We start from the raw sequence: 12,810 nt of genomic DNA on the forward strand, positions 1-12,810 counted from the left end.
CCAGGCCTGTTAGAAACGAGGCGGTTCAGTGCCACTGCCCTTGTCATTTGCTGCAGAAATGCATGGAAATGAAGAACACCATTCTGGCCCGGCAGAAGGAGATGCACAGCTCCCTGGAGAAGGTAAAACAGCTGATTCGCCTCATCCACGGCATCGACCTCTCCAAACCTGTAGACTCTGAGGCCACTGTGGGGGCCATCTCCAACGGCCCGGACTGCACCCCCCCTGCCAACGCCGCCACCTCCACGCCGGCCCCTTCCCCCTCCTCCCAGAGCTGCACAGCGAACTGTAACCAGGGGGAAGAGACTAAATAACAGAGCCCCTCTAGGAGAAGCCACGGGATCCCGGCGGCGAGGAGAGCAGAACACTGAAGACTCTAGAAAAGCAAAGCCGGATTTCTGGAAAGTGCAGAATTCTTTTGGTTCTTTGGTTCCAGAGAGAGAGAAGATGCTTGTGCCAGGTGGCACCAGAGTTTGCCAATTGATCCTTCTTATTCTGTGTGTACATGCAAAGATTGGACCATGTTACATGAAATAGTGCCAGCTGGAGGTTCTTTGCCAGCACCATGCCAAGTGAAATAATATATTTACTCTCTCTATTATACACCAGTGTGTGCCTGCAGCAGCCTCCACAGCCACGATGGGTTTGTTTCTGTTTTCTTGGGTGGGGAGCAGGGACGGGCGGAGGGAGGAGAGCAGGTTTCAGATCCTTACTTGCCGAGCCGTTTGTTTAGGTAGAGAAGACAAGTCCAAAGAGTGTGTGGGCTTTCCTGTTTCTAAACTTTCGCTACTATAAAACCAAAAAAAGGAATTGAGATTTAACCAACCCCAGTGCCCAGAAGAGGGAAGGGGAGTGGCTGGAGGGAGCGGGGGGGTGGGACAGTGTATCAAATAAGCAGTATTTAATCACGTCTGGCGGGGGCCTTGTGCAAGGGGAGACCAACACCGAGAACAGCCAGTAGGTTCTTCTCCCCTGCGCTCTGCTCCCTGCGCAGTAACCCCACCACTTCTGAAGCCTGGCCAGTCTCCTTCCTTCCCTGCTTGGTGAATCGCGCATCCCCGTGGTTATCCCGCTGTCTCCTCTCCAAGAACAAGCAGAGCCCGGGCCGCTGGCCCTTGCCCAAGGCAGGGAAGAAGGATGTGTGTGTCCAGGAAGGAAAAAAAGGTGAATCAGTGATTTTACTTGAAAACAAGCTCCATCCCTTTTCTATATTTATAAGAAGAGAAGATCTTGAGTGAAGCAGCACGCGACCCAGGTGTGTGTGAATTGAATGGAGACGTTTCTTTTCTCTTTTTTTAATTTTTGTTTTTGTTCTTTTTTTCTTTAAGGAAAGTTTTATTTTACTGTTCATTTTACTTTCTTGGTAACAAAAACTAAAATAAGGAATAGAAAAGCTGTTTTTCAGGCTGACAGTCCATTTAAGGGTAGCCGAGACCTTGCATGGTAGAGTAGGAATCATAGTGTCAGTGAGGTCCCGTGAGTCTTTGTGAGTCCTTGTGTCATCGTTCGGGCACTGTTTTTTTATGCAAGGGCAAAAATCTTTGTATCTGGGGAAAAAAAACAACTTTTTTTTAAATTAAAAGGAAAATAAAAGATATTGAGGTCTTCCTAGTGTTACTTAAATTAAGATGAAGGTAAGAAACATTGTAAAAAAAAATTACAAAAGTGCTATTTGTTTCCTAAAAACAGTGATTTCTATTAAAAAGGTGTCAGAACTGGAGAAAATGCCGTGTAGTTATAATTTTTTAGCACAGACCCTGCTGATCACAATGACATTTTGCCGTGTGTGTGTCTCTAGACTGGTGGGCCAGTCTCCTTGAAGGACAGAGGCGGAGCTCCCCACCCTTCTCTCTCCTCAGAAAAGACCGTGCTCTCTTCTTGGTGCAGGGATCTTGTCTCCTGTTGTGAAGCCCAAATGGAAGTGTGGATGGTATCAGGGCCCTACCCGTGGTCTTCTCAGATTCTGCTAGAGCAAAAGGCTGGTGCCTAAATAAGATCCCTTCCTTTGGTGCTGCTTTTGGTCTTTCAGCCACCAGCATTATGAGTGCCTGGGGGACACCTCCGAGGGAACTGGCCAGCGGAGCTCAGTGGTGCGCACGCACCCTGGCCGTGACAGGAGGGTGCGGGAGTGCAGGCTGGCTGCATCAGTCCTTGGTGCTTAGAAAGAACAGAGGAGGAGTGACATGTTTTGAGGTTATGTCTCTGAGACAAGAGCCCCAGCGTGGCCTTCGCTCTGTCTTGCCTTTGGGGAGAGGTCTGAGACTCCTGCTCCTTTCTCTGCCTGTTGGCTCCAGGCACCAGAAATTTACTCCACTCCACCCACCCACAAACCTCCTGGGTGACCCTTGGCTAGAATTACTGCGCTCACCTTGGCTTGGCTGGTTGTGGCCTCTCCTTCTTGAGAAAACCAGGGTTGTGAAAGGCTCAGACCATTGTCTCATCTTGGCTCGTCAGAAGTAAATTGTGTCAGATGCATGCTCTCGCTGGAGACCTTTGGCCCTTGCGTGCCCCTGGCTGATGGGAGGGCGGTGGAGGTTCTGTACCCTGGCCCTGCTGGAGCATCTCCCCCAAGCCCACTCCAGGCCCTGGGAATGGCCAGAGTCTAGGAGAGGTAGAAACGGTCCCATCGGCTTCTCTCCCACCCAGTTAGGCCCAGAGAGACAAAGACAGATCTGAAAGCAAATGGAACAGAGAAGAGACACTTCTTAGAGGAAAATGTGTCTCATCCCTATCAGCTGTCGCCATTCATCTTCCCAAGGGCCTCAGAAGAAGGAATTAAGTTTGACTGAACAGGCCTCAGAGTTAGGCCCTGGCTGCTTGATTGGCTGAGGGGGAGAGTTCGCTTTTCTCATTCAGAAACCAAGGTGCTGTGTCTAGTCAGGGAGCCTTGGAGATGCCTGGACTAGTTGGAGGAATCGTTGGCAGAGGATCAGAGACCAGCAGCAGGCCGTCTGCCCTGTCTAGAGCTCTTCCCCTCAACTTGTCTGGGCCCATCTGGGGGTTGCCACACAACACCTAACTTACCTTTTTCTTTTTTTTTTTTTTTTTTTTTGAGACGGAGTCTTGCTCTGTAGCCCGGGCTGGACTGCAGTGGCCGGATCTCAGCTCACTGCAAGCTCCGCCTCCCGGGTTTACGCCATTCCCCTGCCTCAGCCTCCAGAGTAGCTGGGACTACAGGCGCCCGCCACCTCGCCCGGCTAGTTTTTTGTATTTTTAGTAGAGACGGGGTTTCACCGTGTTAGCCAGGATGGTCTCGATCTCCTGACCTCGTGATCCGCCCGTCTCGGCCTCCCAAAGTGCTGGGATTACAGGCTTGAGCCACCGCGCCCGGCCAACTTACCTTTTTCTGAAAGAAGTTGGGAAGCCATCATCACTAGAGGCCTTTGCTCGGAGAGGAGCTGCCTGAGGAGTCTCAGGGGTTGGGGGGACGGGGCTAGGAATCGACCAGGGCTTTGCCTGCCGCCCTCAGCAGTGTCGAGTACGTTCCGACCTCACCTGCAGCTGGGCTGTGGATTCTTCCTGCCATTCAGATGTGAGCTGTTTTGGGAGTCAGCTAGTATGGAGTATGAGATGCAACCCAGACCCCAAACCTACATTCTGGACTCAAATTCCAAAACACCGCTTTACTGTAAAGAGGAGGCCCCTGGCACTCCATCTCCCTGCCCTTCACTGTCCCTCAGACCTGGGGAGGGGGCCTGTGACCACCTGAGACGCTCGTGACACTGCCCCACCCTAGCCACCTCCACTTGCTTCCTCCTCCTTCCCTCTGCTGCTCTTTCCCCATGGCCCAGAATTTAGCTGCTCTGACAGCCACTTTTGAGACCAGCTGGCTTTGCAGTCACTTCAGAGAGCTGGAGCGGCTGCCCACTGGGCCCTGACTGGGAGTCGCCTGCCAGCTCCTGATCAGGCACTGCGCCCTGGTGGCAGTGATGACTGGGAGTCCTCTACCAGCTCCTGACCAGGCGCTGCACCCTGGTGACAGTGAAGCCATGTTGCTGTCATCTCCACCTCTGCGTTCTTGCTGCCTGTGGGTCCTTCTTCTTTCATGGAGCCTGCTGGGTCTTGTCTCACTTGTGCTGAGCTCATCTGGGGTTTTGATTTATTCTTTCCTTATCAGGCCTTTTGGGGTAAGCCTGCTGGTTGCACCTGACATAGGGAGGCAGTTAGGGGCAGTCCCTGGTGGGCCCGCCCTGGCAGCCTCCTGCTGGCACCATCGTGTGCCTGGTTTCCCTGCAATGTCTGCCTCTCTGTCCCTGCTGCTGCTTGGCTCAGGCCCAATAGGCAGTGTGCATGGGGGCGGTTGCACACAGCTGTTTCCCTGAGGGTGACCGTGTCTGCAGCGCACTTCTGTCTCCGCATGCACGGCTGCCTCTCCAGCCACCTCTGATACTTCTCTCGGGGCCATCAGAGCCTCCCTTGGGCTCTCACCTCTCAGCTCACACACTCTTCGTGGTTTCCTCCCTTCATTCCCTTACAGGGCGTGGTCCTTCTTACTTATCTAAAGGGCTGAATTTAGGAGACTTTTTACCCAGGGGCAAAAGGCTCCTAGGGTAATGGGATGGATGGTGGCCCAGGTGCATTTTCCAGGGCCTGGGTTCTCCAGATCCCGTGGCGTCTGTTGAGTGGAGGCAACTTTGCTCTGTGTGAACCTCGCCCCTGTCCCTCGGCTGGGTGCTCCTGTCCCTCGGCCGGGCACCCTTGGCAGGAAGCAGGACTCCCATTCTCACCCTAACTTAGACTGTCCTCTGAGTCAGCTCCTCTCCAAGACGGGAGTGGGCGGCCCTGGGCAGTCTTCTGGCCCCCTTGCTAAAGTGAGAGGCAGGAAGCTGGGGCTGCCCTCCAGACAGCCAGGGTAGGAACTCTGAAAAATAGCTCCTCTAAATGGAAGCAGGGCTCCCCAGTTCCACTTGGCACCCCCTCCCACAAGGCCCTTTCTTCCTGAGGACCCCAGATCCCTACCCCTTCCCCAGCAGCCTTTGGGCCCTCACCTCTCTCTGATGTCCGTGGGTCCTCAGCCCAGGGTGAACTGCAGTCAGGCAGGGTGGGATGGGCAGGCCAGAGGTCAGCCAGCTCCTAGCAGAGAAGAGCCAGCCAGACCCCAACCCTGTCTCTTGTCCATGCCCTTTGTGATTTCAGTCTTGGTAGACTTGTATTTGGAGTTTTGTGCTTCAAAGTTTTTGTTTTTGTTTGTTTGGTTTTTGTTTTGAGGGGGTGGGGGGGATACAGAGCAGCTGATCAATTTGTATTTATTTATTTTAACATTTTACTAAATAAAGCCAAATAAAGCCTCTCAGCCTCATGGTGTTGGGTTTGGGGCAGGGGAGGGTGGGCAGGACACATTCCAGTCCCAGCCTCTGCCCTCCCTGACTGGCTATCTGAGGGTTGGGGGAGTGCTTGCCCTTAAGGGCCCAGGCCCTCCTGTGACCCCAGCTGGATGTAGCACCTCCCTTACGCACTGACACCCTAGCCCCAGAGTGCCCCTGCTCCCCCAAACCAGGAGGAACACAAAAAGGATTTTTTAAAACTTTAATTATGAAAAAGGGATGAACGATTGAAGATGGGGGAACCAGCCCCAAACTGACTGGGGCAGAGGGAGACCAGACCCCAGCCAAACAATAGCAGCAAGGGGAAGACCCCACCCCACAGATGCTCCGCCCCAGCCCTTCCCAGAGACCTTAAATAATTTAAATAGCAGGGATGGCGGAGGGCAGGCTGGGTTGCCCTGGTGTCTGCCCAATGCTAAGACAAGGGGCAGCGCCTGCCCAGCCTCAGCCTCAGTCTCGGGCGGGGCTCTGGGGCTGCTGCAGGGCCGGGAGGTATTTGAGGGCAGCAGCCCCATGGTGGCGGGACAAGTCCTGGTGGAATTCGTCCTTGAGGGCCTGGAGGCAGTCACGATAGGTGGGGCTGGAGCGGAAGCGGGAGATGTCCAGGCTTGGAGCATGGGGCAGATGGATGGTGAAGGCCTCGGGCAGCACCAGGAGCTCATATTCCTGCAGGGTGGGGCAGAGGAGCAGTGGCTGCCTGGCTTGCCTGGCCTGCGGGGAAGGTGCAGCTCCCGAAAACAGGCTTACCCTGTAGCCCCTGAGAGCTAAAGCAAGGGCCAAAGGGCAGATGATTTTAGTTCTACAGAAGGAGGATATTTCTAACAGTGCCGCCTAGCAGTGTGGTCCCCCATGCAGGTGTCATGAGTTCCCTGGACCTGGAGGTGCTCGAATCAAAGGTGGTGGCAGCAAGCTGCCCTCCTCACCTGGGCATCCAGCTCCACAATGTGAGCCACCTTGTTCCAGCCGAAGCCCACAAAGCGAGGGTCATAGCGGGGACAGTCACGTGGCACCACCACGTAGGGTTCATAGTCGGCCGCCCATTGTACACGGTAGGGGGCCTGAGCTTCCCGCCAGCGGGCATAGTCTGTGGGTGCGTGGCCCCGGGGCCACTCGTGGTACCTGTGCAGCAGGGTCAGGTGGGAGCCAGGCTGAGGCTAGGAGCTTGTGGGTAGTGGGGGCCAGTGTGGGCAAGTGAGTGGAGTGGGCAGAGAAGTAGCCTCTCCTACCTGAAGGTGTAGAGAGCGCCCACATCCAGCAAGGCCAGCAGCTCCACCTTGGAATGGGGGAAGCTGAAGCGGTAGCGCAGGGTCTCGAATGCCGGCACCACCAGCGCTGCCTTTCGCTGGCTGCCCAGCCCCAACTGCTCAATGGAGGCCCTGAGGAGGAGCACCCATGAGCAGGGGAGAAGAGTGGAGCCTCCAGGACTGGGCCAGTGACCCTCATCAGGGCATTAGCCACAGGACCCGTCCACCATGGGCCATCTTGCCCAATGCGACGGGTGGATACAACCACAGGTGGAGCCGCTGTTGAAGCTGGCCCTAGCCTCCCTGTTGACAGCCTAGAGAAACAGCCTAATACAAACCCCACTTGACAGAGGCCACTGAGGCCCAGAAAGGAGCAGGGACATGGAAGCCTGGGGTCCCACGTGTGCCCTGTCCACATCTAACCCATACACTGTTCCCCTCCCTGCCTGCTGGCCCACCTGAGGTAGTCGTAGAGAGAATAGGCAGGCAGGAAGTCAATGTCACTGAGGAAGACGTAAGGTGTGAGGGCCTGGGCCAAGGCCACGTTGCGGAGCTGGTTGACAGGGTACAGGGGCCCCTCCCGGTACACCACGTGGTAGGCCACGTCCTGCCGGGCAGCAAGCACTGGTGAGGCCTCGATGAAACGCAGGAACTGCTGAGCTTCTGCATCTGTCATGTACAAGGCCAGGCTCATGGGGCCAGGCCAGTGCCTGCACAGGGCTTCCAACATCTGCAGCCTATGGGGAGGGGGAGGTCAGCACAGCTCTGCCCTTCTTGCACAGCTCAGGGAGGCCTGGAAAACCACCCCAGTTAGCTGCTGCTGCCACCTCCTCAAGTGACTTACTGAGCACCCTTCAAATACTTACAGAGCCAATCTGATTGAATCTTCACAACTACCCCCACCAGGTGGGTACTGTCTCATTTGAGAGAGAAAACTAAGGGCCAGAGATACGAAGACTTGCCCATGGTCCCACAGCGACCGAGGGACAGCTCCGGGCATCTGAATGACTCCAGAGCCCAAGCTCTTTCCACCATATCCAATGTCTCCAACTTCTGGAACTCCCTGAGGGCCAGGCAGCTCACTACCACAGCATCAGGCTGCCAGATGGAACCCCCTCTCAGAAATGTCCAACCCAGCCCATGCCATACTCCCTGGGCTGCCCTCTGCACCCTCACCGGTCCATGGACAGCTGGGCCACAAGGGTGACATCGTGAGGCCGGGGGGGTGGCGGCTCATGGGGCAGGAAAGTGACGTGCACACGGTGCACAGTGAGCTGCTGCTGCCGGAATTCAAAGCAGGGGTCTTCCTCGTCGAGTTGGGCCAGGGCCTGCTGCAACTGAGGGGATAAGGGGTGACAAGGACCAGGGGTAGGGCAGAATGACACATCCCCCAGACAAGGCTGGGTCCCACCAAAGCAGAGAGGAGCAGGGGAAGGTAGCTCCTTCGCACCTGCTCAGCACCAGGCGGGGGCTGGCTGGGGCACCCAAAGAGCTCTCTCCGCAGCAGGTTCCCATCGTACTCCAGGAAGGTCAGGTAGAAATTGCGGAAGAATTCCACGTGCTTGTTCTTCACCTGAAGCTTCTTTGGCGAGTTCCAGTGGATCACCTGGGACCCGGGAGGGTGTTGGGGCCATGGGAGCAGGGAGCAGGAGTCCCCATCCATGGCCCCCCACCACCATGCAGCCTCCTGTCCCACTCACCTTGAGGTCAGACGCCGCAGAGTAGCAGCGCTCGGCCAGTGTGTGATCTGACAGCTGCACGTTCCAGACGCAAGGCAGAGGCTGCACTAGCCCCGGATGCTCCTTGATCACAGCGTTGAAGATGTCCTGAGCAGAGACACCCATCACACCCCAGCCCCCAGCCTGCCACACCCCACCCGGCAAGGCTTCCCCAGACCTGGTCAGCCAGTGAGGTGGCAGGCAGGGTAAGGAGCTCCCGCCTGGCCGTCAGCCTCCACATCTGCTCCCAGCCAGCCTGCCGGAGCCGGTCCAGCCGCAGTAGGATCACACCTGCCCAATGAAGAGATGCTGTCATGCCCACCTGGGATGACCAGCTCCTGGGGGACATGGGGGTCATGAAGGTGTCCTTTGTTTTTTGACTTATTGGTATTTTCTGACTGTTCAGACATGATCATGGACTACCACTTGTTTTTTGTTGTTGTTGTTTTGTTTTGTTTTTTAGAGACAGGGTCTTGCTTTGTCACCCAGGCTAGAGTGGTGCAGTGGCACAATCATGGCTCACCGCAGCCTTGAGTTCCCAGGCTCAAGCAAACCTCCCATTTCAGCACCCCACCACAATCCCCACCAACTGCTGGGACTGCAGGTATGCCACCACACCTATTCTTTTTATTTATTTACTTATTTATTTATGAGATAGAGTCTCGCTCTATTGCCAAGGCTGGAGTGCAGTGGTGTGAACTCGGCTCACTGCAACCTCCGCCTCCTGGGTTCAAGTGATTCTCCCTCCTCAGCCTCCCAAGTAGCTGGGATTACAGGTATGTGACACCACCTCCGGCTAATTTTTGTATTTTTAGTGTAGAGGGGGTTTCACCATCTACACATCACCATGTTGGCCAGGTTGGTCTCGAACTCCTGACCTCAAGTAATCCGCCCACCTTGGCCTACCAAAGTACTGGGATTACAGGCATGAACCACCACGCCTGGCCAATTTTTTAATGTTTGTAGAGACAAGGGTCTCACTATGTTGCCAAGGCTGTTCTCGAACTCATGGGCTCAAGCGATTCTCCCACCTTAGCCTCCCAAAGTGCTGGGGATTACAGGCATGAACCATTGCACCCAGCTTGCTCGTAGACTACTTTTGTCAACAGTCAATCCTCTTGGGGGTGAAGAGGAGGCACTGTCCAGCTTACAGAGCACATCCATGGCCGCCTTCTCACACTTGGTGAGCCCAGGGCTGTTAAAATTATCCTCCATTTAATGGACGAGAAAACTGAGGCTCAGAGGGAGCAGGAGAGCTGGCCAAAGTCATCCAGCACACACAGGACTGTTGGAACTGCTGTCTGTTTCTTCATCCAGGGTTCTTTTCACAGCAATGTTCTTCCTGGGGGGCTTCCTAGCATTCTTTGCCCCACCCAACCCCAGGGGCCCAAGGACCAGCAGACCACCCCCCCTGCCTCCCCTCACCACTGTCCCCACCTGTGTTAAATCCCCGGCCCAAGGCAGGCCAGGGCCTGTGGTTCTTCCAGAGGTTGCCCAGGTACCAGTCACTCTGGTTCTCCACGAGACCGATCGCCTGCGTGTCTGGGAGGGGAGGGCGTAAGGGAGCTGAGGCTGCCACAGGACCTGGGCTCAGGGCTAGATGCAGGGGTCGTGGGCAGGCCAGGCAGGCTCCCAGGCCTCTCACCAGAAAAGTGAGCAAAGAGTGCCCAGAGCTCCGAGATGTCAGAGGCGAAGGTGACATCCGTGTCCAGGACAATGACGTGGGCCAGCTCAGCGGGCAAGGCGCTGGGCAGCACCAGCTTCATTAGCCCATAGAGGCCGGAGTAGTGCTTGTTGGGGATCCAGGAGACCTGGGACTGTGTGGGGGAAAGGCAGGGGATGAGATGGCAGAGGGGCTTATGAGCACCAGAACACGTGCTTGGAGTGACACAGAGGAGAGGGGGTAAACCCCAAAAAGAGAGGGGTTTGCGCTTCAGTAGGTGGATGGGACTGAGGATTCTCTTCTCCAACCCCACCACGCCCTGGAGAGAGGAAAGCGGTGGACACAGCTAGGGGGAGCGGGGAAGGGCTGGGCCCCTGCCTTGAGCTCATCTGCGTTGTAAAAGCTGACACGGACAGCAGGCACCATCCACGTGTGGAAAAGCATCTCCAGGATGTTTCTGGCCACGGCATCAGTTACCAAGTGGAGGTGCAGTGGATTTTTCCTTTTGGGTGGGCAGAGAGGAAGCCTGAGAGGCCCCAGCAGGAGCAACATGGGACAGCCCCACCCTGAGGGGCGTACAGATGGAAGCGCCATCTGCAAAGAGCTTTTGCACGCCCAGCTCAGGATGTTCTTACAACTGCCCTTCAAGGGAGGAAGAGGACACTGTCCCCACGTCACAGATGAGGAAGCTGAAGCTCTGAGACCAGCAGCGTGTCCCAGACTTTGTCCCTTCCCCACTCCTGACCCTCCTCCACGGACACCTGGCTGTACCTGTAGAAGAGCATGGACTTCACCAGGGTGATGACGTCTCGGCTGGAGTTATGCCCCGCACACACGATGGCCACATGCAAGAGCTGGGGAGGGACGCCCAGGTCGGCAGCAGGCCCCGCTTCGCGAGGCGGTGAGGACCCATGGTTGAGCTGCCCCACCCCGCAGCAGAGACGGGAAGAGTGTGCTGACGGGGCAGCAGGAGCCAACCCTTCATTTCAAATGGGGAAACTGAGGTCGGGAGCAAAGAAGTTGCAGTCCGAGGCGCGCCCCAGCCGGCTGGCCAGTGCTGGACAGACGCCTGGTGTTGTGATCCTCGTAGCTGTCCAAGAGGCTGGGCTGGGGGTCGGCGCCCCCGGGACTCCCGCCGCCGGGGCCGCGCGCACCTACCTCGCACTTGGACGGCCGCGGCGGCGGCGGGCCGCAGTCGGAGCGGTTGTGGTCCCCGGGGCCAGCCCCCGGGTCTCCGTCGAGGGCGGCGGCTCTCCGCAGCCTCCCGTCTGGGGGGACACGTGGCATGAGCGGGCCGGGGAAGCATCCCGGGGCCCCGGCTCGCCCGCCCCGCTTGCGGCGCTTACACCCCAGATCCCCACCGAACAGGAGGAATCCGAGCAGCAGCAGCAGCAGCAACAGCGCGGCGGCCCCCAGCGCCCGGGGGCGCCCTCGGGGCAGCATGGCAGCCGACGGGGGCGCTCAGGGAGGGGCGCGACCCGGGGCTGCAGGCTCCATCGCGGGCCCTGCGGACCGAGGGGAGAGATAGGAAACTCAGCCCTGGGCGGCGGGGCCCGACGGCCGGGTTGTACGGCTCGCGCCAAGCCCTCCCTCACCTGTTCCAGCGGCTCCCCGGCCGGGCCCTGCGCTCGCCGCCTTCGGCCAGGGTGCGGGGACCGGGAGAGAGGCGCGGGCCGGTCCCGCCCCCGACCTGGGCTCAGGTTTCACCTCAGCAGGGCTGAGCGCTAAGGGGCGGGGTGACCCCCCCGGGGTCCTTGCCCCGCCCCCTGCGCCGGCGTCCGACGGTTCCCCAACCCGCGAGGACCCCCCGAAGACTCCTTCTGGGCTGAGTTTCCCACCAGGACGCGGGGAGGGCTGGGGAAGCTGGAGCAGCCACCCGCGAAGGCCCAGGCCCCGCTACCTGCCCTGCCCCCGCTCTGGGGCCCCGTCTCCTCCCCTCACTCCCCAAGGGGAGGGGCCAGTGTCCCCGGGCCGGGGATCAAAGACACGGCCGGAGCTCGACACGAGGGAGGGGGAGGGGGCTGGAATGCAGGCCGCAGGGGCCCGGGACACCTGCTCTGGGGACAGGGGCGGAGCCGGCCGACACCTGCCCCAAAGCTGCCAGGCACCTGAAGCCTTCGCCTAACTCCCCAACTCTCGGTCCAGGTGGCCTAGCCAGGCCCTGCCGGCGCCTCCAGGACAAAGCGCCCTTGTGAAGGCCGTCTCCCGCCCGGGAGCTGGCGAGGGGCCCCAGACGCGGGCGGCCTAAACTGCCTGGGCTGGGCCGGGGATCCCCACTCTTGTCCAAATCGTCGTGATTGTGCCGGGGCGCCCCGGCCTGGTGCTCGTCTTCCCTCCCTCTCCCCCGCGCACCCCATAGCAGGCCAGGGAAGGGGTGGAGGGCGCTTTGGACCCTAAACCAGAACAGCGTGCCAGGCCCTGTGCTAAGGGTTTAACTACCCTCGATTCATCCTATCATGCGGGCTGATTCTCCCCAGAGAGTTTAAGTGACTGTTAGGCAGGAACACCCTTCGGCCCCTCCCGTCTCAAGCGGCCCCACTCAGCCCCCTTCCCCAGGCTCAGCGCTGCAGAAGCAGCTTTCTTGCTCCTCCTCCGGAAGGGTCTCCCGTCCCAGGACGTGCCCTTGACGTTCCTTCTGGCAGCGGAGCCTCCCAGGGCTGGCTAGCACTCATGGAAAGTTGAAATTGTTTGCTTGTTTATTGCTGGTCTGCCTCCCAGAATGTAAGCTGCTCACCGGACTGGAACCTTGTCTGTCCAGTCCCCAGTGCCCAACCAGGGCCTGCACATACCAAGTGCTCAATACGTGTGGAAAGTGGATTGCAATGAGAATCTCCCTCCCATGACCCTGGAAAGGGGGTTCA

At 57.9% G+C, this 12,810-nt stretch overlaps 2 protein-coding genes across 26 annotated transcripts in view; one reads left to right on the forward strand and one right to left on the reverse strand.

The window, feature by feature from the left end:
• Positions 1–5,290, forward strand: part of PHF21A (PHD finger protein 21A) — a 193,780-nt gene extending 188,490 nt beyond the window's left edge. For all 21 annotated transcript variants that reach the window (XR_005240621.2, XM_037999459.2, XM_037999461.2 and 18 more), the window contains one exon: positions 57–5,290. Coding sequence is in view for 20 of the 21 variants with exons in the window: in XM_037999459.2 (XP_037855387.1) it covers positions 57–314 (258 nt within the window). In the remaining variant the exon portion in view is untranslated. The remainder of the gene's footprint in view (positions 1–56) is intronic.
• Positions 5,291–5,511: 221 nt separating this feature from the next.
• Positions 5,512–12,002, reverse strand: LARGE2 (LARGE xylosyl- and glucuronyltransferase 2). Of its 5 annotated transcripts, none has more exons than XM_073016948.1 (15): positions 11,545–12,001; positions 11,296–11,454; positions 11,108–11,217; positions 10,721–10,803; positions 10,328–10,451; positions 9,932–10,103; positions 9,724–9,828; positions 8,465–8,577; positions 8,269–8,394; positions 8,019–8,174; positions 7,745–7,905; positions 7,027–7,175; positions 6,551–6,700; positions 6,248–6,443; positions 5,512–5,990 (listed from the first exon to the last, which is right to left on the reverse strand). In XM_073016948.1, the coding sequence occupies exons 2-15, from the start codon at positions 11,390–11,392 to the stop codon at positions 5,531–5,533; spliced, it is 2,202 nt and encodes a 733-aa protein (XP_072873049.1). In that variant the 5' UTR covers positions 11,393–11,454; positions 11,545–12,001; the 3' UTR covers positions 5,512–5,530. The 5 variants fall into 5 exon arrangements, with proteins under 5 accessions (XP_072873049.1, XP_037855391.1, XP_007998714.2 ...); XM_037999463.2 differs by having other exon boundaries at positions 11,311–11,454; positions 11,545–12,000; XM_008000523.3 differs by having other exon boundaries at positions 7,027–7,305; positions 11,311–11,454; positions 11,545–11,874.
• Between the last annotated feature and the right edge of the window lie 808 nt (positions 12,003–12,810).

The sequence above is a fragment of the Chlorocebus sabaeus genome, chromosome 1 (assembly GCF_047675955.1).
Source record: "Chlorocebus sabaeus isolate Y175 chromosome 1, mChlSab1.0.hap1, whole genome shotgun sequence".
Taxonomy (NCBI): domain Eukaryota; kingdom Metazoa; phylum Chordata; class Mammalia; order Primates; family Cercopithecidae; genus Chlorocebus; species Chlorocebus sabaeus.